General features: G+C 38.5%; 1 protein-coding gene across 3 annotated transcripts in view; it reads right to left on the bottom strand.

Annotated features, from left to right (window-relative positions):
- The window catches only part of SUPT3H (SPT3 homolog, SAGA and STAGA complex component), a 271608-nt gene that overhangs the window by 136108 nt on the left and 108169 nt on the right, over positions 1-27331 (bottom strand). For all 3 annotated transcript variants that reach the window (XM_057427527.1, XM_057427528.1, XM_057427526.1), the window contains one exon: positions 2511-2595. In XM_057427527.1, the coding sequence (XP_057283510.1) occupies positions 2511-2595 (85 nt within the window). The remainder of the gene's footprint in view (positions 1-2510; positions 2596-27331) is intronic.

Below are 27331 nucleotides of genomic sequence, written 5' to 3' on the forward strand. Positions count from 1 at the left end.
AGGTCCTGAAGGAGCTGGCGAATGAAGTTGCAAAGCTGCTGGCCATCATATTTGAGAAATCATGGCAGTCAAGGGGAAGTTCTCAACGACTGGAAAAAGGGAAATATAACCCCCATTTTCCAGAAGGGGAAAATGGATGACCCAGGGAATTACAGACCAGTCAGTCTCACCTCTGTGCCTGGCAAAATCTTGGAGCAGATTTTCCTGGATGGCATTCTAAGGCACATGAAAATCAACAAGGTGCTTGGTGACAGCCAGCATGGCTTCACTAAGGAGAAATCCTGCCTGACCAATTTGGTGGCCTTCTGATGTGGCTACAGAACTGATGGACAGGGGTAGAGCAGTTGATGTCATCTACCTGGACTTGTGTAAAGCGTTCGACACTGTCCCACATGACATCCTTGTCTCTTAATTGGAGAGACATCAATTTGATGGATGGACCACTCAGTGGATAAAGAACTGGCTGGATGGCCGCACACAAAGAGTTGTGGTCAATGGCTCAATGTAAGGCTGGAGACCAGTAACAAGTGGTGTCCCTCAGGGATCAGTGTTGGGACCGGTCTTGTTTAACATCTTCGTTGCTGACATGGACAGTGGGATTGAGTGTGCCAGCCTTATGAAGTTTAACCATGCCAAGTGAAAGGTCCTACACCTGGGTCGGAGCAATCCCAGGCACAGCTACAGGTTGGGCAGAGAAGAGATTCAGAGCAGCCCTGTGGAGAAGGACTTGGGGGTGTTGGTTGATGAGAAAATGAACATGAGCCGGCTTCAGTGTGCGCTTGCAGCCCAGAAAGCCAACCGTATCCTGGGCTGCATCAAAAGGAGCATGACCAGCAGGTCGAAGGAGGTGATCCTGCCCCTCCACTCTTCTCTCAGACCTCACCTGGAGTATTGTGTGCAGTTCTGGTGTCCTCAACATAAAAAGGACATGGAACTGTTGGAACAAGTCCAGAGAAGGGCCACGAGGATGATCAGGGGACTGGAGCACCTCCTGTATGAAGACAGGCTGAGGAAGTTGGGGCTGTTCAGCCTGGAGGAGAGAAGGCTGCATGGAGACCTCCTCGCAGCCTTCCAGTATCTGAAGGGGGCCTATGGGGATGCTGGAGAGGGGCTCTTCATTAGGGACTGTAGTGATAGGACAAGGGGTAACGGGTTAAAACTTAAACAGGGGAAGTTTAGATTGGATCTAAGAAGGAAATTCTTTCCTGTTAGGGTGGTGAGGCACTGGAATAGGTTGCCCAGGGAAGTTGTGAATGCTCCATCCCTGGCAGTGTCCAAGACCAGGCTGGACGAGGCCTTGGGTGATATGATTTAGTGTAAGGTGTCCCTGCCCACAGCAGGGGGGTTGGAACTAGTTGATCTTAAGGTCCTTTCCAACCCTAATTATTCTATGATTCTATTCTAAGATTCTATGTGTATATAAAATAGTATGTATATTTTATATATAAACACATATTTATAATATGTGGTCTGCCTCATTCTGAGTTTTTTCAGTTTAGAGAAGTTTTTAATTCTAGTTAATGTAGTAACAGAATCTAGCTTGAAACTTAAAAACGCTCCTGACTGCTGAAAGGGCTCATTATAGAAAAGATTTAGGAACTTGTAGCTCAGAACTCTAACGGATCCAGGGGCTCACCGTATGTGAATGTTAGCTATAATGTGTATTAGTATTATTTACATACAGTAGTTCCATGCAATGTCTACATACATACTTGCTGGCATTTCATCTGAAGAATCAGTATGATAAACGAAGAAAACATTTGCTACCTTCCCATACCACATGTCCCCTTCCCAAGCCACAAGTGGAATATAGGAGTACACCTTTCTGTACAAAATGTCAGATGGCAGATTCATGCCATGGTATAAAATACTGTCCCTGATTTCTTAAAAGGTAATGTTGAACTTCAATTAAAAACCATTAAAAGATTCCAATTTAGAGCTGTTTCTGAAAGACAAGATTTGAAACAGACTCTTCATACAACTCTTTCATTGGCTTTCAGTAAGAAAAAGAAATTGTATTTCTGTATTATTTTTGATAAAAATAAAGCCATCAAATAATAAGAATATTAGAACATGTTAAGTAAATGAAGCGTTAACACAGATACTAGAACATGAACAATTAGTAATGAAGTCTTCACATGACTTGCCAGTTTTTTCTTTTCAACAACTTGAAGTTTTAAACAAAAAAATACATCAGCTTTACTCCCAGGTTAGGTGATGTTCCAGGTATCACAAATATATATATATATATGTATATATATATAAGTATATAACCGTAAGCAAAGTGCACAATCTCCATCTGCAAGCCTAATGGTAAACTACAGATTACCGAGGCCAAAACATCACCATCAATTTCTGTGTTTTATTTGTTTCTAAAACCAGAACAATCTGTTATTAGTCTTGATCTTGAAAATGAAAATGTCTTGTTGTTTTCATGTCTTGATCATGAAAATGTCATGTTGTTTCAAGGAGCTTGAGAGTAAAGACTACATTATCAGCTATGTTCTTACCAAATTTATCAGCTGAGTGTGGACAATATCTTCAACCAGTACTGCAGTTTCATGGAGCGGCCTGCGAGCATCTCCCAAGGAAAACCTGGAAGAAAGAGGTTTATTGAAATGTTAGGAAAATGAGTAAAAAAGAACAAAATTGGTGTTCTCCAGAAGAATAAAAAAAGTATGAGTAATAGCAAGCTTAATTCACCTGCATGTACAGAAATGGATCACCCATTATGGTGCAGGAATATAAACCAAAGTAATCTTATTAATGAGGAAAAGAGCAAGAATGTAAAGCATATGGTGTGAAAATATGAAAAATTGAGGAAACAGAAGAAAATCCAGTTTGTAGAATCATTTGAAAAAAGTAGGCAAAGCTGTAGTACTCCTATGCTACCAGGAGTAATCCTGTATTTGCAGCATCCTTTGCTTAAAAAATATTTATTACCATATTACACTGGAATTTAAAATAATAATCGAAACATCACAGACTCAAAACAAGTGCTCATATACAATAAACATTTTTTTTTGAGCTGCGTGTGTACATTCGCATTAAAATTTACATTATTTTTTCATCTCATAAGGTATATAAAACCAAACAGGACCCAGTTATCACAACCATTCTTACTTTCTGGCCTTTTAATATTGAAAAGTCATTTTTTCTTTTTTTCTAAGCCTTAAAATGAAAAATAAAACTGTGTGATACAGTAGTAACACCTGGTGCCAGCATTCTCATCTTGAATGTACCTTTTGTTCCCAGTCTTACTAAGCATTCCACACACAGAAATGAAAGGTTTTTAGTTTTCTTTTCTGAAGACACCAAAGTGCAAGAACAAAACAGGATGCTGCCTCTGCATTGAGATGCCTTCCCTGTCTGCGCTTAGAAGTCTCTCTCACAAGTAAATACCAGTCCCTCTGAATGGCACAAGAAGCAGAAGAGATGCAATCAAGATGCAGCATGTTGATCTGAGAGGAGACAGATATCAAATCTTGCTCCTTTCTGATGCAAAAGGGTATGTCAGAGTTGATGCTGAAATGTGAAGAAGAGGGATGCAACAATCAGCGGCACTACCTGGTTACATAGAAAATCAAGTTTCAGATGCGTCTACTGTCTTCCTCCCTTCCTTACACTCTACCTTCAAAGCTATTTCTATCTCAGTTTGCCTTCACTGTTTTCCCACGTAACTTCTGCCAACTTCTTTCCCACACACAGAAAACTAGATGCTAGCATGGTGGTTTCAGCGAAAAGTAAAAACCACCACACCTACCCACAGCCACTTCCTTTTTCTCTGCAATGGATACAGGATTTTTTAGGCACGAAAAAACTATAAAGCTTTTATACTCGTTAACTGTATTTGTATAGCTTTTGATATGTTTCTTGCTTCTAGAACAATATTCTTTAAGATACCAAACACAAACTTTTTTAACTCCATTCTACTGCCAGAGGTAATCATTACAAATCCACAAGTAGCTAAATTAATAAACTCCCTTTTTTTTTTTATCACTTTTGCCATTGTACTTCTCCATAGCAGAATAAACACTAAACTAAGAGTCAGGGGTCTGAGATTTTTGCCAAGTTGCAGAATATAAGGTAGGTTAAAAGCCAAAAGAAAACCCTTAAAAAAAAAGGAAACCAAAATTTGGTGCCATTGCCTCTGGGAACTGAAACCAAACTTGATGTTTTAATATAACTGACAAATTTAATTTCACATGTGCTTTGCTTTTAATGGTTCATTAGAGTCTTTTAAAGAACCTTCCGTTCACTAAAGTATAAACAAGTCTTCCTATGAAATGTATAAAAATTCTGTTGAAAACAGAAAAGAGGTGTTTCCCCACAGGTAAATACTGAAGAGGAAATATATCAGAATATAACATTATCAGTGCATCAAAACAGCAAAATGATATGGAAGACTGTCCTGATAATGAAAGCATCTACCCATTAGACATGTCATACAATAACAAAACCTTCTCAGAAGATCCGATTTCAAAGGTTTTTCTGTTTTAAGGAAACATTTTTACAAGGGGGTGATCAACTTACCCAGATTTTCACAGGAGGATTAAAATAGTAGCATGGAGTAAGAAAAGACTGCTGCAGCTCTTTTATTGTTTACTTTTAGCTTCTATTTCTAATTTATTTAAGTTCCTGTAATAATATTTCCAGGCTCATCAAAAGGGGAAATATCCAAGCCACTAAATGCCTGCGCGAAATATCATGGTATACTGTGTGTAAACACGCACGCACATACTTGGCGTACGTTAAGGTACGACAGCTACTCGCAGCGGAGGGACCCACATTCGTAAGAACCTCAAAATCTTGGGCAGCTACAGAAATAGATAAAACACTTTTTCTTGATGCAGTTCTTGGGGGTTTAAATGACTGCAAAAGGTACTGGGCCAGGCACAGCACAGCCTTGCTTCAAATACCCTGATGCAGAGCTATCCAGGTGGCCAGACCACCATGAGCGTAGACTGCGGAGACACAAAGCTGCTGCCATCTCCCATCCTCCACAGACTTGCAAAGCTGTCCTGGCCAGAAAGGAAGTATAACCAGGGTGGCTGGGAGTGTGCTAAGCTAGAATAAATAGTTTCCCTTACTGAGGCTTCTATGGGGTTCATACTATAACAAAGCTGCCCGGCTCATGTAGAATTTACCACCTTGAATAAATTTGATGAATGTAGCCTAGGAAAAGTAAACAGCAGTGAGGCAGACTGGTGGGAAATAAGACTTTTTTTTCTTTTCTAGAAATCCCTAACAACTTTCCTTTTCTATTCCTATATGAAGGATTTGCAGCAGTAGAGACGGTGCCTTCAGACCTGAGGAGGTTTTATGCATCTGAAGATCTTACATGGAACAAGCAGACATTGCTTAAATCCTTAGCAAAGATGTATTTATTTGCTCTTGCATGCAGCTGGGGCTATGGGTCATGGGATTCCACGTGCCTGCAATGCCAGCAGCAGGAGAGACCTGAGTGGGTAGGCGCACATTGTGTATCTTGGGCTGCATCAAAAGAAGCATGACCAGCAGGTTGAGGGAGGGGATTCTCACGCTCTGCTCTGCTCTCGTGAGACCACACCTGCAGTCCTGCATTCAGCTCTGGGGCCCCCAGCAAGAGAAAGATATGGACCTGTTGGGGTGAGTTCAGAGACCACGAAGATGCTCCGAGGGCTGGTGCACCTCTCGTGTGAAGACAGGCTGAGAGCTGGGCTTATTCAGCCTGGAGAAGAGAAGGCTCCAGGGAGACCTTAGAGCAGGTCCCAGAGCCTAAAGGGGCCTACAAAATATCTGGAGAGGGGTCTTTTACAAGGGCGTGTAGGGACAGGACAAGGGGAATGGCTTTAACCTGACAGAGGGGAGGCTGAGATTAGACATTTGGAAGAAGTTCTTCCCTGTGAGGGTGTGAGGCACTGGCACAGGTTGCCCAGAGAAGCTGTGGCTGCCCCATCCCTGGCAGTGTTCAAGGCCAGGCTGGATGGGGCTTGGAGCAACCTGGTCTAGTGGAAGGTGTCCCTGCCCACGGCAGGGGCTTGGAACTGGATGAGCTTTATGGTTCCTTTCAACCCAAACCATTCTGTGATTCTAAGTGGGAGCATAGCCTGAGTAGTATAATGATAATAGGTTTGGGATACATGTATTAATGTGGCCATAAATCTGGGCTGGATACTGGAGAGACCAGAGGGTCTGTGATTTGGCTACTGGAGCGATCAGGAGGTCCACACAAGCTGACTGGGAGACTGAAGGGCCTGGGACTTGTTTGACAGACCTCTTTGCATGTGTGTCTGAATATGAGCGTTGAGGCTTTCCAATACTGAATGACTGAGGTTGAGGACACTGGATTCTGCAATTCCTAACTTAGGACATATGCTGAAGTATCAGACTTAGACTAGGTGTGCCTGTGAATGCAATACTTGCACATCGAGAAAGACACACAAAAATATACTGATGAGATTCAAAAGAAATCAAAGGACCTTGGAAGGTGTTCAGGCAACAAGTAATGAGAACCTAGAGACACACACATAAACGTATGGGTTTACACTTAACTCACATATAGACAACTACTTGATGACATCTGAACCTGTCTCAGCAAGCTGATCCCCATCCTGCATTTTTATGCAATCAACCAAGCATAATATGATCAAGACATAAGTGCTCACAACATATAGAACCGGCTAATTCACTGTTACAAACTCAAACCCAGGCAAGGATCCCATAAAATCAGAGAGGACAAATCAACTACTAAATATATTTGGACTGGATAATATCTGGCTCGCATCTCTGCAGTATTGTAAGAATATGCAGTAAATTTGTCAGCTGTTTGGCAGGAATGCACTTGGAATATGCAGCAGCATATTAGTTCTCAGAGATGTTTCCATACTATAAGCAAGTGTCCTCCTAAATATACAAATTTTTGGAGACCTGACAGGCAGGTGGTGACAAAGAAAATCAGTTTTACAGTCTGAGCTCAAGAAAATCCAGAAAACTTCCAGCAAGTCAAATACCAGAAGGACAAGCACTGCAAATAGCTAAAAATCAGTAAAAACAAACTTTGGAAAATCAGTAGTACAGCTTGTTGAAGTAATTCAGCTTTGTGCCATCAGACATTGACTATGAAGACATAAAAACTAGGAGATCCGGTCCCTTAGAAAAGAGAATATTGGGAGACTACACGTTTCTTTCTGATGACCATGGGAAGGAGGCTATCAGTGCAGTAGATACCCCAGAGAAAAGATTAGGACAGTACCTTTTTCAAAGTCTCAAAACCTAAAGCTAGCTCTTCTCTCTCCATTTTGTTTGCCACAGCAGCTGCTGAACAAATTAGGTACAAATAGTCTGAAAGGAGAGATAATGTGCCAAACCAGAAAACTGATTAGACATAGACAGGAGGACACATTGTGTGGGGAGCCGAAGAGGAACAAAAGAACAGAATCTTGGAATACTTCTAAATTTCTGTTAGGTACTTTATATTAGAGAGAGATGATGTGACAGATTGCTGTTTTGTAGCCATTGTTCCTTCCTAATACCATCAGTGAACTTAGTAAAGGGACATGAATTTAAACAATCTTGCTTGTTTATTGCCTTAGCTTAATGAAAAAGGGAACAATTTAAAACTTTGTGTTATGTTAAGTAAGCAGCACAATCTACCAGTACTACCTGAAAAAAAACTGGAATTTATACTGCTATTTATATGCTTATCTGCCCAACAGGTAGCTTCCACCAAAGCCCATTTAAAAAGAAAAGGTAATCTTAATTCCAATCAGAGTTCACAGCTAATGTATTTATCTGCTTGGATTAATGAAGCCAAGTCTACATAGGTTTCATATGTCACACTGAACATAGTGTGACATAAAAATGTAAGTTGTAGCTGTGTTAGCTTTTTCTTTAAAGTTTAGAAAAAATATGTTTAAATTACAATAAAAACAAGCATTCAAAGCCTACAGCAATTTTAATACAGAAATTACAAAAATTAGGGTAATTTTCCAGTATTTTTCTGCCAAGTCCTTCAGTGGCTAAACTTGGAAGAAAATACTAGCATTTTGCAAGAAGCAACTCTTGGAGATTCAGATTATCTTGTGCTGTTTGGTACATCAGTTATCACCCAGCAGTGGTTTTAAAAAGCTTGTGAGGTAACTTCTAAATAACTTAACTGCACTTTACCCTTTCACAGCTCCAGGGCTCCTTAACTCCATTTGCTCTGATAGGTTACAGCCCTACTGAGCAGATCACACACTCGGGGCAAGACCAAGGCAAACTGCACTGCGCATACTAAGATGTGTTTGGCAGAATTAGACCAAGCTGTCATTTGGTCTGGCAGGAAGCAGGGATCAAATGGGAGAGTTCATTTCTCCATGGTTTTTGACTTGTTGGGAGTGTTTATCACCATCTTAACTGAATCTGCTCTCAGCACTGAGGGGAATTGTCTTGAATGTGAAGAGGAAACCATATATGGTGATTTAAGCGACATCACAGACTTCAGTTTGCGCAGACTGTATGCTCTATAATCAAGCAAGGTCTACATTAACATTGGCAAATACAGCTTCTCCCTGCTACAGGAGTGGTGTAAACTTACCAAAAGCCACTTACCAAGAGCCCATTACAGAAAAGTACTAACAAATTTAAGTCCCAAATTACATAAAGACAAAGTATACAGGGTTTTTTACATTCTCATAGAAAGAACAGCTGAAAAAGTAAACTCTGGATATGTTGAGAGTCCAGTTTACTCCAGGATGGCACTCTTCCCTGCACTAACTTAAGGGCTCCAAGGACAAACAATGAGGTCTCCTATCCTCAGCTTCACTGATCACTTTAGGATGCAACCACGTTATTGTAAAACCTGAGAAGAGCAGAATACCCTCATTTTCTACTATGAAGACCCAAGAGCCAACAGAGAACCATGCTGCCTTTTAAAATGAACCTATCTAATCTATGTTGTCAGCCTTTTGTTCACAGTCAATAGAGAATGCAACAGGGTCGACAATTCCCAATTTCACACAGTCTTCTCCAGAGGACATTGGAAATCATAATGGCTACATATGTTCTTCTAGATACATTATATGTGAACTGTAAGACTTGAGAGCACACCTCAAATCTGGGTACTTCCTCCTGTCTGTGTCAAATGACATGGATCATTTTAGGACATCGCCAAAATATGTCTCAGAACAATACATACAAAAACCTAAATTCCTGTAGTTGACAGAGAGATGTGGATGCATGAAGTGCCTATATTTCAGGTACTAAATTCAGCATCTTAATTCCACTTAGCATCCAGCATCTTTAACACCCTTGCCACTGACTGAAAATAGTCCCAAACCCTACTTGTATTTAAACAAGCATTGATGACACAAAACTAGGACTTGCTCATACATACAAAGGCAATTTCTATTTAGGTAGATATATAGGTAACTGGCCATAGAGTACACAGCTAACTGGCTAACAGTCACTATGTCATTTTGCATATGAAGATGAGTTAATCAGTATTGACTTAAAAATCTCTTCCATATTGTTTCCTCTACCAGTTTGTTTATGTATGTCTGTCCCATCCCATCCCCTTTGGGCAGTATCTCCTGTCCCTCTATAATGCTTTAAGGTGTTACTGATAGCTTCTCTAACTCCTGAAGGTAGTTCATGCATTCTCCTTTCTTAGGCCTAAACTTTGCTAGATAATTAGTCATGTTTTTGTGTCTAACAACTGAGGATGTATCTCACTACCCTGATAATGTGAACAACAGTAACTCCCTACTCTCCCACTTCTGTGAAGTCAAGAAAACCTATAGGAAATTATTAAAATAATTACCATCTACTTATTCAGCAAGTGGAATTGTTCTCTTGTTTAAATACTGTAATATTAACTCTAAAAATCTGATTACTAAACCATCAAATTTTTACTGAAAGGAATTCAGCTTAAGAAAAATGCTTTTCCCAAAATGTGTATGACAGTGAGAACAGCAAGCACAGGAAGAAACTTAGACAGCAGCTACAAAATGCTTTTTGTTGGGCTGGTTTTTTTTTATCTTTCAGTATAAAATTAAGCCGTGATGATGTCTGCAAATATTGGAAAAGCATAAATAACAAGAAGAGCAACATTACATAATACCATTTAATTATTCAAAAGTACATAGTGACAATAAAAGGGATAAAATTTAGAAAAGGAACACTGAGAGCAAATTCAACAAAAAACATCTGAAAACAAGAGCTAAACCCTCTGTAATTATTTCAGAAGGCACAGAAATTTAACTGCTGGAATCACGGAAAACTGAGCTTAACAAGGAACTGTGGGGTCTGGTGATGTTAAAAAACCACACAAAGAGAAATCTTGATTATGTGACTTAAAATAGTTTAAAATAAGATGGCATTCAAAAATGGTATGTCACCTGCAGCTAATAGACAGTTGTTGGAACTCTGTATCTGCAGTCTGAAATAAGCTTCACTATTGCTTATAATTATTAAAATTCTCCAGTGAGGAAGAAAATCTATACTGAATAATTATTTTGAGCTTATTTAAAATGTATTAATGCTTATTTAATGGTCTTAACTACAGATACTTCTCAGTTACTATGGTGGAAACATCCAAAGGCATCAGTCCCGTTCATTGTACTACTGAGGTAAGATCTAAACAAGGCAAGACCTTTCTAAGAGTGACTTTGTTTACCTGAAAATAGAAGCAGCTTGTTTACACCATGAGTTTTTAAATGGTAAGGTCTGCCAGACAGCAGGATTAACAATGTCTAACATCTTGCCAAATGAAAAGTCCAATTCTTCTCACATAAAGACAAACCCTGTCCTCAGGGACACCCCCGTAAATCAAGAATAACACAAAATCCTCAGGGAATGCATTTCAGAGATGCTGAAGTCTCCCAGCTCCTTGGGAGGTCATTCAGTCTTGACTCAATAAAGTGTTTTGTTTAAGCATGAACCTTCTGAATCATGTTCTTAAGCTGAAGTTGAATGTTCCAATAAGTTGTTGAAACCAAAAAAATACCCAAAATTTTCCATTTAGAAAGGGCAAATTTTGTTAGTATAACAGCATAGTTTGTAACTACAACACTGTAATATCTGCCTCACTAATTTCATATTCATACCTGGAAAATTACTGTCCCGCATGACAGAAAAGGGAGGGGGAGGAGGAGGGAAGGGAAAAAAAGAAAATACCATTGTACCACTGCTACTCCATGAGTCACAGAAAAGGTGAGGCTAGAAGGGATATGTGGAGATACCTAGTCCAGTTCCCCTGCTCAAACAAGTCTCCTCAGGGCTGTGTCCAGTTTCTCCAAGGATGGCCACTCCACAACCTCTCTGCACAGTCTGTTCCCACACATTTAACCACCCTCACAGTAAAAAAATTTTTGCTTATGTTCAAGTGGACTTTCCTGTTTCATTCTGTGCTCACTGCCTCTTGTCCTGTCAGTGCCCATCAGTGAAAAAAAGCCTTTACCTTCTTTACTCCCTCCCATCAGGTATTTATAAACATCTCCCTGAGCCATCTGTTCCCTAAGCTGAACTGGCCCAGCTCTCTCAAGCCTCGACTTGTATGAGAGATACTCCAGTTTCCTAATCATCTCAATAGCCCTTCATTGGCTGGCTGCAGTATGTATGTCCATGTCTCTCTTGTACCAGAAAGTCCAGCAGCGGACCCAGCAATCCAGATGGGTCTCACCAGTGTTGAGCAAAGGAGAAGGATCACCTTCATCACCTGCCAGCAACATCCTGCCTAATGCAGCTCAGAATGCTACCCCAAAGCACATAGCTGGCACATGCCCAAGCTGGTGTTCATCAGGACCCACCAAGGCCTTCTCTGCAAACCTTATTTCCAGATGTTCAGCCTTGGTGGCTGGGTTTATTCCTCCCCAGGGGCACAATTTGGGATTTCCCTTTATGGAACTTCATGATGTTCCTGTTGGCCCATTTCTCCAGCCTCCTGTGGTCCCTCTGAACAGCAGCACACCCATCTGGTCTATCAATCACTCCTCCCAATTTTGCAACATCAACAAATTTTCTGTGGGTGCACTGTGTTCCATCATCCAGATCACTAATGAAGACATCACACAATATTGACTCCAGGATCAATCCCAAGGGTATACCACCAATAACTCGCCCCCAGATGGACTTCATGTTGCTGGCATCAACCCTTTAAACCCAGCCCTTCAGCAGTTTCCAGCCTGCCTCACTGCCCATCCATTTATCTACTTCATCAGGTTGGATATCAGGATGTTACAGGAGACAGTGTCAAAAGCCTTGCTAAAATCAAGGAAACAGCATTCACTGCTCTTACCTCTTACACTGTACCAGTCATTTCATCACAGGAGGGTATAAGGTTGGTCACATATGATTTCCCCTTTGTAAATGTCTCCTCACAACTCCAGATCACCTTAACAGGCTCAGAAATGGTTTCTAGGATGATCTGCCCAGGGATCAAAATGAAGATGAACCAGATCCTCTTGTCATTCTGGAGACAGAAATGGCACTTACTTTCTTCCCCTCCTCAGGAAGGAACACCCCACATTTGCCATGACTTCTCTTCATGAGCAATATCATACATAAAATCAAAGGAGAATACTGTATATTTTATTACTGGAAGAATAAATATGTAAATTAAAGTCCAATTTCAAGCAGAAAGTGTTGTAAGATCGTCTGTACTTAATTCATGTATATAAAAACACAGCTTAGGAAATGCATTTGAATAAACTGTTTTTAAAATATTTTTCCTCCCCCACGGTCTATTACTTTAGGAACTGTCAATATGCAAAACATTGTCAATTTTGATGCAAGATGCTATGCAGATTTACCTCCAACAAACTATTTATAGATACATATCTTTCAGGGTGAGCATGTCTACGTTCCATCAAAACCTAATTTTCTGAGTTTTTCTAGAAGCTCTGCAGAATAATCTTTGTACATATGGTTCCACTGAACTAGCTTGGTTACTCTTTGTAAACTGCTGTAAGTACAATACCCATTGGCTGAGAATGAATGTGATTTTGTAAAATAAATAAATGCTAGAATATGGGCAGACTTGTAACACAGGTACTTTAAAAAGTCCAATTTATTAGTAAAAAACAAATAGATTTCACCCAGGTTTGTCTAGGGTTTCCTTTTTTGTCCTCTTAGACTGTAGTAAACACTTCTAACTGCTGAAAATCAGCAGATTTATCCCAACACAAAGCTGTGGCAAGACCCCATTTCAGTACCATTGTGTACTAATCAGAATCCACCAAATTCTAACAGCTAAGTGTCTTTAAGCATAAATTAATTTTACAAATCCTTATGACTAGCAAAGGAAAAAGATATAATTCATTCCAGTTATATAACATAATATGTTCCATTTGCTCATTCACAAAGGGTTTCAGTTTTTCAGGAAATAAATGAGACAACTGTCTTTCTAGACTATGTAGACTGGACTATGATCAGTCATTTCTGCTCTAGGAAAAAGTTCATCCCAACAATATACCCAAACACAAATGGAATTTAACAAAGCCAAGAGAGATGAATTTTCAGTCTGTTCTCAAGAGGACAGGGTGAAAAAGTGATGAGGAGAGCAGGAAGTCAAAACATCATTTCACTGTGTATATACGTTATAAGTGTTAACCAAATGTGGAAATCCCTAGCTATTTTAAATCTAGATTAAAACCACAAGGCAATTTAAACTAATCCACAAGACACAAAATACGAAGATGAATGCTTTATGCTAATTTTTAGAGAAATAATATTATTCTTTTTATATTCTTCAAAATGCCAAGACCATTTTTCATTGTTTTAAAGTCACATCACTGCTTCATGAATGAGATCTTTGGGTATTAAATTAGGATAATTATATCCAATTCTCAAATAACAACCTTCCGTATCAGGTGTTTACACATTTTGTGATGTCTTTTATTTTTTACTTTACTACATTTCCTGAAGTCAATGCCTGGAGGAGAGGAGCAACTTGTCCACAGCTGGTCTGCGGGTGAAAAAAGACAGGATAACCCTCTATGCTCCCATTGCGGTGTGGTATAGGGCTCTACTGGCAGATCAGGCTTTGCAAATTAGATTTATTTTAATAGTAAATTAGCAAATTAGATCTAATTTTAATAGGAAAACAAAATTACATGATAAGTCTACCTATGCATCTATTCTCATTCATCTTTGCAGTACTTGTTTCAGATAGATGTTACAGTACTCACTGTGATAACAGGTAGAAATATAAACAGATGTCAAAAACATGACCTATCAAAAACATGGAAATATTTGAGACCAAAAGACATAACAAATGTCAGCATTTCTCGTAAGTACTGTAAAACGTAACTATGAAATTAATATTTGCAGCATTTCTAGATTATTTTTTTTTTTTTTTAATATTATGTCCATTAAAAAAAACTTCTGTAAAATTTGACTTTTGGATCATCAGTGACCCACAGATCATAGCTTGGAAATCTGTGCTCTTACAGCTGACATCTCAGGGTCATGGCAGCTCATGCCTTCTAAAACTAATGAATCACCACAACCTCCCAATTACCAAAAATCAAATCCACCCCAAACCATTAGAGTAGTTACTCTGTGTTATCACTGAACCTGTGAATGAAAAATAGAAACAGAAATTATTTCCCCGCTAGGCACAAATAAAATATATCCACAAAGAAGGAGATATGCATGCACAGTGCTTAAAATACAGAATAATTCTTTTGAACAGTCAAGTTTAATTGAAGTTTAACTTCAGAATGCCCTGAACACCCCAATACTCTTGGTTTTTCTGAAAGTAAAATTCTGTCAAAAGATACCTTGATTTCAATAAAAAAGACAATGCTTTAGAAGAGTATTTTATTTCAGAAATGAAAACATTCAACCTTCTCCCTGAAGTAAGAAACTGGAAGTTCTGTGATAAAATCTTTTTCTGGAAAGTCAGTGCAATTTCATATCAATGGCGTGCGCTTTTTTCCTGCTTTCAAATGGATTACTTAGATGTTTTAAAATGTTATAACCCACAATAATCTGTTCCAGGCACCAACGAAAAGGAAGAAAAAAAATGCAGAAGTCAAGATGTCGCCTGGAAGCACTTTATGGCAAACATTATAAAGATAACACAGAGCAGAGAAGCTCTGCTTCAATCCATTATAAATACCCCATTCTTCTTAAAATCACAAAAATGTATTTATAGTAAAGAACTCTTGCAGGCTTTTTCCTCAGAAGACTTCATTTAAGTACAATTTGGCAGAATTTTTGGAACAAGAAAAGAAGAGTTTTGTAAAATATTGATGTTTTACAGTCACCCCAGTCTTGATCGACTTGCTACAAAAACAAAAGCAAGGACTTTGGAAGATGACCACATCCGTGTCTACTAGTTACACTTCAGTTTTTCATTTTATCCAAAATGTGCTCTCTAGCAGTTATCCTATAGTGAGCTTAGATACTAAATCATCACTTTGACAATTAATGCCTTATTAAGTTTTCTCATTTTATTACTGACACAATGTATTGTTTATTGAAATATATGGGATTAAAAAAAAAACCTAAACTAAAACCAAACAAAAAACAAGGGTGAAAATACTGGCAAAGGACAGTCCTTTATACATTACCTATAGACCAAAGCTCTATTTTTCCGTATGTCCAAGTGGAGGCATAGGTAGTTACCCTCCCTTCTTTAACACCAGGTCCCTTGAAAGAATTCAGGATGGGGGTGTACACAGAAGCAACAGGCATACACTGACCCCCATGTGCACTAAAATTATTAAATAATTACTTTGAGTGCAGAAATAATCAAAAGGAAATAAGAAGCAGCTTTCTTAGATGTCTCAAAAAAAATATTGCTTTTTTTTTTAATAAATGTGGCTCAGTTAAAAGTAGGAAACAGAAGATATGAGTATCTGCACTTTAGAAAGATTTTCTCCTAGGGAAATTAGGGTTGAAGCATGAGTGCTTAAAAGTCTTCACTCAAAAACTGAATTTTCAAAATTATGAAAAATATTTAGTTTGCAAAGGACAGAAGCAAAATTACAAGTATCAAATATGGACTGTCTGTTTTATAGTAATATTACAAGAACACTAAAAAGGATATAGTTATAGTGCAGCATGCCCAAGCTATGAGTGAAGAATAAAAGACAAAAAAGGGGACATGTATCGCTCTTGCAGGGCTCAACAGAATATCATGTGAAATAAATGCACCGTTAATTATTTCACTGTATTGATGGCAGTCCAAAAGGGGTCAGTGATGGCAGTCCAAAAGGGGTCAGTGTAAAAGACAATTTGGTATCCATTCAGATTTGCCTTTCTTTAAAAAAAAAAAAATAAAATTGTGTTTTTCTCACCTTTCCTACTGAAAAAATAGACAAACATGAGCTGTGCTTATTCAGGCAAAATGTGCATCGCTTACTATTTATTGACAAGTATTGAGATTTGAATAATTGGTAATTTGGAGAGAAAACACAACAAAATTATAGTTGGACTGAATTAATAATTTAATATGAAATTCTATTTTCAATTTACAAATTTCAGGTGCTGAAGTAGGGGCAAAACCAGTAATCAAATACAAGCATTTAAAAAAGAATTTTTATTTTTTTTTATATAGAGTCCACCCAGTGTTATGCTCAGTACATGAGTTAATCCAGAAAATCATTATCATGAGGTAATGAAGAAAATCGTGGTAGCTGTACTTAGCTTTCTCATCTGTATCTGTGGAATATAATGTGAAATGAGATCAGGTAAAATCCTAATGCCCTTATTTATCAAAACAGATAAGCTACCAAAATAAAAAGAAGCATATCAGAGTTCAAAAGTCATTCCAATGAATTCTCCCACTTACTTATAGCACATTTCTATGACAGAAGATGAAAAATTTCTTGAAGAAATGAAGTACCTGTGCAGCTTCCTAACCAATACTGACAGATGTTCGGTTGCAAGCAGTTTTTAAAAAGAATTAATCCTTATAGACAGAAGTCAGGAATTGCCATGCTTGAGGGAATGGGATTCAGCATCCCATTTTTCTGTTCCTCTTCCTCCTTAGGAGCTGAGGAAGCAATGGCTGGACTCAGGAAAAGACCAAAATCTCCAAGAAAAGCTGTGGTTTCACTGAATCACTAGAGACGCAAAAGAAAATGCAATTTTTAGATCAGAATGATCTGTAAGAGGAGAGTAACTAACATCTCACTTCGTGCAGCTGTTATTGAACACTTCTCATTTGCTTCCTTTCAGTTTTGGAGCCAGAGAAGTGAGACCAAGAGCCACGCTCTGGGTACCCCCCAGGTGCTATGGAGGGGGCAGCCACAAGACTTCTTCCTTTGAAAAACCACCCTGACTGTGCTTCTATACCCAGGCACAGTCATCGCTTCTTAAGAGTTCCAGCTTGGCATCACTCAACACACAAGCAATGGTGCTCGTGGCTGAGATTTGTGTGGTCTACGGTAAGCTCTACTTCCTAGAAAATGTGTGGCATCATACAGAGTTTATTTAGAACCTAAGTCTCTCGGGCACACTATGTAACTTTATTGTTTATCATTTGCTGGGGAAGTCTTCTGAGGTCAAGGTAAAAAGCAGGAGGTGATATTTCATGTAAATGTTCCAAAGCACGTTATGTGGTTACATGGTCACAGTGGCCCCCGGAGCACTTTGCTGGTGGTCCGTAGAGATCTGGCTGGTGGAAGGTGCTGGCTTTCCCCGTTTCCAGCTGCTATATCATATTTAATGTATTTTTAGCTTCACTTAATATTTTCCTAATATTCCTTTTCCATGTAAGCAATTAGTGTGGTTACCAGGGATGGCAACAGAAGTGATATTCAGCAGCGTGTCAGAGAAGAGGTGGTCTTTACCACTGTATATTGGAGAAGATGCACACCACTATCTCCATGCTAAGAGGTGGGGGGGAACCCACCCAACAGCCACATTCTTATCACCTCTATTTCTCCATTCACTGAAATAAATATATATTTTTATCAGAAAATAAACAAACAAAAATGACATGCAAAAGCTATAAATGGGATTAAAAAAATGTGATATCGCTGGCCTTGATTGTGGCAGGTTTATACATCTTTTTAAAATTGTAGCTTTACAATGTAATTGGAGATTACTAGGTACAGTAGAAATGGCTGCAGACTTAACTTGCCAATCTACAAAGTAGAAAATAAAAAGTCTTCCAGAAAACATTTGGCCATGACCCACTAGAACTGTGCTATTTTAACATTTATTTCTTAAAAATTCAAAACATTTATAGAATTCAAATAAATCTCCCTGTTAGCCTCCACTGCCTTACTCTCATTTTGTCTTTGACTAATCAGAAGAGACTCACTAAATCAACTGGAGATAACTTAAAAATATTATATGAAAAAATTTGAAATAGGGAACATTCACTGAACAATGAGAAATCTCTTTTTACACTTTTTAAAATTTCCAGTGTTATTTAATGATCCATGAAACTACACTGACTCCAATCTGCTTGGGAAGATAGAGCTGAGGGAACACAGTGCCTAACCGTGCAGTCATGCTTTATGTCACCTTTAAGGAAAAATACACTGAATATTAGAGAAATTTAAGTATTGACCTTCTAAATTCTGCTAACTACTTTAATAATGATGTTTATATATGAGTGACTCTTCTTTAGGAAAAGTCCCTGGAGATAGGGATTTTATGTATTAAAGGGAGCCCTTGCCTCCCTCTTCACTGAAGCACAGTTTGGGCTCCTGGCACCTCCCCCCTCTTCCAGATAAGAGACAAGTATTTTTTTTTCAATTCTCAAGAGCTTTTTGCCTGATGCCTAGAAAACACCAAATCCCTTATTGGCTTTAAACGTCTGTCAGATTTCTGCAGAGCAGTTTTTCCAAGACTCTGCAATTGAGGGCCTTCCTAAACCTCAGCTTAAGAAGGATTTAAGGAGACTAAATTTGCTCATCAATGCCTGACAGAGTAAAACACAAAATTGCACAAAGCTGGATGGAAAAATCACTTCCATGTATAAGGGGTTTCCTCCCTTTTCTTCCCCAGAAGCTTAATCATCATCTAACGGTTACTGTTCTTCCATTACTTTGTCAGGGAGCAGCAGGTAATGCTTAAAAATGAAACAACAAAAACAGTATTAAAGAGCTGGTGGGTTGTTTTGTTTTTTTTTGGGGGGGGGATTGTTTCCTGTTTGGTTTTTAGTTATTTGTTTGCTTGATTGGGGCTTTTTTGTGTTTTGTTGTGGGGTTTTTTCAACTAAAATAAAGATTCTGTATTTTATGAATAATGACTTCCATAGTCTAACTGTTAGGAACTCTCTCTGGCATCTGTCTGGACGTTTACAGAAAAGTAGGGAGTATAAATAGATTTCTAGAACCACATGAATGTTTTCCTCTTGTCATTTCCCTCTCCTTTCCAACAAAGGCATTAAGCATAAAGGTAGGTATGGTATTGAAACCCCAGTCCATCAAGATAGAAGGAAATACAAACTGCAGGGAAGGTTGTTTTCAGTGACACACTGTACAATCATGAGCCTTCTTCGTACATTCAGGAAATTCTCATGAGTTTTGAGTTTTCTTGATTAAAAAAAGAAAAAAAATACTAAAAAAAGATTTGCTGTAAATATCTTGTGAGCATGACAAAGCACCCTATAAAATATAACTATTCATAAACAGTCTAGCCTCTGGAATTAAAACACTGACACTTTCTATTAAAAGGTGCTTAGTCACAGTTCACTAAATATTTACAACAAATCATTTATTCTCTAATTTCATTGACTTTACGGTCATTAGCAAAAGCCAAGAAAACATCCTGAATGTGTGTGAATGGCTTTGTGTATGTAAACTGCAGCTTGCAAAGTCAATGTTATGGCGGCAGAAAGATTTTCACATTATAAAAGGAAGTCCTCCTCTTCTGTAGAAAACTATTTGCTTAACCTTCAATTGGATGCAAGTATTCAAATGGATTGGAATCAGACAGCATGAGAGTAAACGGGCATCATACTTTGGAGGAAAAAGGGGAAAATAACGACACAGTTCCCCAGGTTCCCCAGCTCCTCATTTCTATCAGTAAGCTTTGTAGATAACTCACTGCATCCTTTCTCTGTCTTTCTCTCTAAATTTGGCCAAGCAAATAGAATCTCAAGCAAGGGTGAATGAAAAGTGCATTATGCAACATTACAGAACCCATGTTATCAGAAAGCAGTGTCCAGATTTGAGCTATTAGCATTCACAGGCATTTTACCAAATGAAACCACAATTTTTTCTGCTGCTGTTTGGGTGGGAAGGGAACTGGGGGTTTGGGGATTCTCTTTTAAGAACCTGATTGAGATGCTTTTCCAAGCAAGGGAAGCTCAAATGGGTTTGTAGGAAAATGAGGTGCTTATAAAAATAAACAGATCTCTGCCAAAAAATACAGGCTTTAACACAGGAAAACAACCTCTCACACTCAGCATTGAAAATAACATCATTCTTCTATGGGCTTGTCGAAGACAGAATACTGTAAAGTATCTTTCCAGTGACACTTATATTGAAACCACCTAATCTATATGAGTATCTATATTTGACTGCAGCCTCCATTTAGGGGAATTTTCCTGTAACTCTCAAATCATTCCATGTTTTGATATCATTAACTTGTAAGCTACTAGCAAAGTTACTGCTATCCTCTTGTTGACATAATTTAGAATCACAGAATCATTTAGGTTGAAAAAGACCTTTAAGATCAGTAAGTCCAACTGTTAAATTGGCACTGCCAAGCTCACCACTAAACCATGTCCCTAAATGCCACCTGGGCTGCCTCTTCCAATGCTTGACAACCCTTTTGGTGAAGAAATTTTCCCTAATATCCAATCTAAACCTCCCCTGGCACAACTTGAGGGCATTTCCTCTTGTACTATCACTACAACCTGTCCGTGCCATGTTCTGTCACTCAAGATGAGCTGCTCCACAACCTTCCCCAGCACAGAGGTCAGACTGACAAACCCGTAGTTCCCCAGATCCTCCTTCTGACCCTTCCTGTAAGACGGGCATCCCATGGTAACCTCCAGTCAACTGAGACCTCCCTGTTGAGTCAGGGCTGGTTACACATGATGGAAAGTGGCTCAGTAAGCAGTTCCACCAGCTCCCTCAGTAGCCTTGTGTGAATTCCATCTGTCCCCACAGACCTGTGCACATCTAAGCAGAATAGCAGATCACTGACCAATTCCCCTGGGATTATGGGGGCTTCATTCTGCTTCCTATCCCTGTCTTTCAGCTCAGGGAGCTGGGTACCTGCCTGCTTTTCTTGTTCTAACTCTTGGTTCCTACTATTGTTGCTTTAAATATCCCAATGCACTTAAAAAAACATTTTGGCTACACTTCAAGTTGACTGCAATTCCCCACACAGAGAACTTGAATCACGAGTTGCTTGGCCTTGGACTCTCAACAAGAACTATCTTTGTCCACAGTTCCATTACCAGGATCAATAGCAAACTTGCCAAAGAATTACTAGTGAAAGTTAACTAAAAAATTAACCCCTAATCTGTATGTATTCAAATGAAAAAAATACCTAAAAATTGATGGCATTTCCTAAATTTTTAAGTGGTTGTTTTGTCCTAGAGGAACCAATTCACAGGAAGTGCTTGATGCTTATCAATGAATAATAATATTATTTAATTAATAATAATATTATTTCATCAAAGATGAAATAAGGTTCATATGTCTTCATATTCTGAAGACTCCTGGAATAATTGCTATTGAATGTACCCATATTTATCAGAAAAAAATCCCTCAACTCAAAAAATCCCCACAAGCAAAACCCAAAGAAAAGCTTGAAAATGAGCAATCTTCAATCTGTTACCAATAATCCCAGGAGGGAGGAATGTAAAAGGCGCTAACTCCAAATCCACTTTAACTGTGCCCTAACTGTTCTCGTAAATACCCAAGAGCTCTTGGCTACATGAGCCCAACCAGAAATCTTTTGGTGACCACTGCACATGCAGATTTTCCACAAGAATCCTGGAAACAAATTGTCCCAGTAGTACAAACAGAAATGGGATTTTTCCAAACCCTTTCCTCTGAAACCAAAAAAACCCCACACCGTGGCTTTGTGGCCTCCATACTTACCCTCCCCCCTTTTGAGGCATCACTGGTAAGATAGAAAGACCAGAAAATTTTCCTGAAAAAAGGCAAAGGGAAAAATTCACAGGCTAATGGAAGCGGGTCAGCTCTTAGTCTCAGGTGTTATTTTGTTGAGCTCTGCTTTTTAAAGACTCACTCATTTTTTACCACAATGATTAGTCAGATAAAGAACCTACTGCTGCTTCCCTGTGTTGCGCTATTCCACTGACTATCTCACTGTTCAAAAAATGCTTTGTTCTTAGTAGTAATTTACCTTACTTCATTTTCCTAACAGGGTCTATCATGCACAAGGGATTAAACGCTCTGAAAAAAATCAACAGATTCAGTCGACACCATCACTGGAATCCAGACAGCAACTCAGTTGACCTAATGTAGGGTTAATGTTACAGTGATATAACTAGATCACTAGACTGCACAAACTACAAAGGATTTTAGACTTCTACAGTATGTGAACTGGATGCTGACTTTGATAGCTTTTTTGTGAGATTAAAGACTTTAACATTGCATGTTAGCAGTGAACAAGCACCTTTTGACATTTTATTTCAGAAATTGCACAGTGAGAGAATAAAAAGAAACTATGTTTGATTTGGAATCATTCCTGCCACTGTTTTCACAACACCCCGCTATTCCCAAAAGCCAAACAGGAATATTTAGATTAAAACCCATGTAGTTCACATGAGTCCACCCACCAAATTATCAGGATCTGCTACTGTATCTATCATCACCCTTGCTTCAGAATAAATCTTACTCAATTAGTCTGATAGCTATAGTTTGAGCTTCTACACTTAGCAAAAATAACCACCAAAACAACAAAAAAAAAACAGCATATAAAAAGCCAAAAGCTAGTAGCATGTTAAAACATTAAATATTTCAAAGATATTTCAAATAACATGCCCTAATTAATGGAATAAGTTTTTAAGCGTTTGCATTTTGACAGCCATTTTAACCAACATGAATGACAAACATGGCATAATGCATGATGAGTACACAAGAATTCATATAGAAGATGTCACTAGCACTTATCTTTCCATGTTCACAAATGAAAAACAATACACTTAATATATCACAGATGTCTACAAACAGTAAAATCCTGATGGTGTCTTTTAGGTCTCTTACATGTTTTAGATTTCAAATTGACTTTGGATGTTACTTTTAACTTGCCAAAGTGTCATCACAAACTGCATAAGCAATTAGCATATATTTTTTCTGAAAATACAAAGCTCTTTGTTCTAAACTACGCATAAATAACTTACCTTGAAAAAGAATCAGGTAACGGTGAGTGACATAACGTACATGTTGTGATTCTATTTTTAACATGAGCTGCCCAAGCTTGAAACCACAGGCCCTATCTTATCCACAGTTTCATGGAAATGATTTTTTCATCATTTCTTCCAAAGCCATAAGCAGGGCAAGTTAAACATCTATTCTTTACTGTCCTTACACGTGATTTTAATTCTGAATTTCTTTGTATAATAAAATAAATAGAGGTACTTTGCTTTGGAAAACACTATATAGGAAATACGGTTAAATAACTTCAGATGCCTGCTCAGCAACTAAAAAAGACACAAGTACTGCTGGCAAGAATGGTTAATGCGCAAGCACAATTAACATGCAATCACATCCATGTATTTCTATCACATTTCTATATTCTAATTGCTGGAATAGCAACACAGTAAGGACTGAAACCCCAAAGAACAGATGGGCATGGATTATCATGCTGAATGCGGGGAACCCATGAAATTTCAGTGTCATTTTAGATGCAGTAAAATAATGTTTTGAATCACCAGTTAGAGTTTTCATAAATAAGTTTAGAAAAAGAATCACTACAGATTATGCTGGGGTAAATAACGAAGCTGATCATGCTGGAGTTTAGCTGGCATAATAATAATTCTAACAAATTCTTCCTACACTTCCTATTTCTTCCAAACACATCCTTCTTACGTTTTTAAGTTCCCTTTCCAATTTAGGATCTTTTTTTTAAACTTAGACACCAGCTATTCTAAACACTGGCAGTATCCCTTAAGTATTTCACTTAAGATATAACTGATCTCAGGGTTTGCAACCTTTCTATGACTAGATAAATATACCATGTTTGAAAATATGCCAACTTATGTTTTAAAGAATATAACTACCACTATGACTTTAATTCATGAATACATAAGTCAAGAAGTATTGAAAAATATATTAACTTGCTGTGGTCAAACCTAGATATCAAATGTTCATACACAGCTTGGAGAAACTGGAAAAGTGGCATTTATCTAGATCTGGTTTTATATGTTTTTTAATCTTAAAATGGTTTTAAAATAGAGAAAATGTAGAATCACAGAAATCATCATTAGACATTGTTAAAACTACTTCGCTAAACTTAATACAGGGAGGAGAAAAAACTCAACTACTGAACTTTTGTAATTACTATCGTGGTTTCTTGTGCTTATCAGGAGTGAAGTACGCATGAACTGCAAATATCACAAATACCTTTACAAGCAGCAAAAAAATAAAAAAAACAGGTTAGATGAGGATACGAGGGGACCATTTAGTTCCCCTCTTGACTTGGTTTTCATCCAGCTTGTACACTCCAAAGGCCTTTAATCTCGTAACTACTGTTTCATTAGCATCTCTGCAGAGATTCAGGGTGTTTAGGATATCTGGGAGGCTTTCATGTGCTAGAGTTGAAAAGCTTCATACAAGAAAGCAACAAGCCCTAGCAAAGTAAGCCTTGGCACAAAATACTACATCATTTTAACTTTATAATACATAAGCACCTTGTTCCCATGCCTGGCACTGCAAAAAGTTGTAAAAGAACTACCCTAACTTGTTGACCAAACCAAAAAGAACAGATATTCAATATGGAGTGTAAATACCTATAATCACTTCACCAGAGGAAACACAAACACAAACCACTCTTCTGATGGAGTACCAGGGAGGAATGGGCACCACTATAAAGCTTTACAGCAAGTAAGATTTAGGGGTGAAGCTCTGATGAAATCTGTCTTAAAAGTCCCCAGTGAAGAACACCCCAAGAAAACAGGCACTGAAGACCATTTGCATGCACTTGGTCCTTACTCAGAGTAGGAAGCTCCCTTTCAGCTTTTTGAAAACTCCTAAGATTATTCAAAAAGTTTATTTCATTTTACAATGTAACATTTGCAAAGGAAAACCCACATGGAGTCACAACAAAAATCAGCCTTTTCTTCAGTACATTTAAATTCTTTCACTTCAAAACACGTAAGTAAAGAGTAACCACTGAGGCAAAGTAGCCAGAATAAAACTGCCATCAAATATCAAGGTGCTGAAATGGCAAGTGACTAGATACCTACTAAAAATTTTGTCCTATATTCTGGGAAAGTTTCACTAAAAATTTTACTAAATTTTAGGCAAAGTTATTTGAAGCAGTTTAATAGGCATATTCTATTTGTAACATGACAATTGCTACTAAAGACTTAACATGAGATTGTTCAGACAACTACCTCACATGTGAAAGAAAATAAAAAGTGCATCAAACCATTAATAAGTTTGTACTCATAAGACAAAATGTTACGAAAGGCCTTTTGAAATGCTTCAAAACCAAGGCTTTACACTTTCTCTCATAACCTGGTCTGCAGAATTAATTTTTGGACATCAATATCACTGACACTAAACATGAAAATGCTGAGTTGCCGTGTCACAAGAGGAAGCAACAGAGGTCACACATCCTGAATGTATGCGAGATCACAGCACAACTACAGGCTCCAAACCACTGCCCATTTTGCATATGCTGCCTGCTTCCCTTACCTCTGGATGTACCTGGCCCAAAGAAACCCACATCCTAAGCCACAGGCTGGCAGGCACCTGGGCTAACTCTTCACACAGGATGACAAAGTACTTTAAATTTACTAATGTCAGGTGGACATCCTCAAAATTTGTATAGTGTTTTTAAATAACAAAATTATTACATCCTTCCTGACCTTTCCTGCAACAAAGGTAATGCAAAAAAATTAGTGGCTCTTTCCCTAACCCTTACTATTGCATTTGAAACGAAGAGACTGTCGGGATGAGTAAAGAACAAGTTTTGCCTACTTTTTTCAGCACAGCATTAATTTTCAAAGGGAAACTCCCAGCCCGTTAACACTCAACATTAATTCCCTTAGTCCTCCTGGGAAGAATGTCCTCACCAAACGGTAGTCCTGGCCAATTTACGCACTGTGAATTTACATGTTAATCTACTTCCTTATGAACTTTTCACACAAATAAGTCCAAAAGTCGTAAAACTTTCGCCCACATAACTCTCTGAGAAGGGCCAGATTTCATGTATATTACATTGGCAAGCTAAAATCACGGTCAGAAGTTACTTATTCATAACTGAATATAAGGTCTGCAACTAAAGACCAAAATTAATTTTAATTACAGGGAGTCTGAGATTGATTAATCTTACATTTGCTAAGTATAAACATATACATCTGCATTTCTTAATAGCCTTATGACGACATTCACAATCTTCTTCTACCTTATGCTTCGGAATGCAAAAAAATGAAAAACTACTAAAAACATCCCCAATTCCTGGCTTTGGTCCAGCACATGGACTACCTGAACTCTGAGACAGGGCTGCAAGGATGCTCCCACAAGATTCCCTACGTGCTGCATTTGAAATCTAAATAATCAGGCAGAAAAGTGAGAGAAAACAGTACAGAGCCAATCGCATAACCCTGTGGAACCAAACCCCAGGTTCCAAATGGAGATATATACTGTGCTCCTGTGAGACATCACCTGGAGTATTGTGTGCAGTTCTGGTGTCCTCAACATAAAAAGGACATGGAACTGTTGGAACAAGTCCAGAGGAGGGCCACGAGGATGATCCGGGGACTGGAGCACCTCCTGTATGAAGACAGGCTGAGAAAGTTGGGGCTGTTCAGCCTGGAGGAGAGAAGGTTGCCTGGAGACCTCCTAGAAGCCTTCCAGTATCTGAAGGGGGCCTATAGGGATGCTGGGGAGGCACTCTTCATTAGGGACTGTTGAATCATAGAATAGTTGGGGTTGGAAAGGACCTTAAGATCATCTAGTTCCAACCCACCCGCCATGGGCAGGGACATCTCACACTAAACCATGCCACCCAAGGCTCTGTCCAACCTGGCCTTGAATACCACCAGGGATGGAGCATTCACAACCTCCCTGGGCAACCCATTCCAGTGCCTCACCACCCTTACAGTAAAGAATTTCCTCCTTATATCCAATCTAAACTTCCCCCGTTTAAGTTTTAATCCATTACCCCTTGTCCTATCACTACAGTCCCTAATGAAGAGTCCCTCCCCAGCATCCCTATAAGACCCCTTCAGATACTGGAAGGCTGCTAT

The sequence above is a fragment of the Pezoporus wallicus genome, unplaced genomic scaffold (assembly GCF_028554395.1).
Source record: "Pezoporus wallicus isolate ANWC-B61680 ecotype Strahan unplaced genomic scaffold, APGP_CSIRO_Pwel_v1 contig_6464, whole genome shotgun sequence".
Classification (NCBI taxonomy): Eukaryota; Metazoa; Chordata; class Aves; order Psittaciformes; family Psittacidae; genus Pezoporus; species Pezoporus wallicus.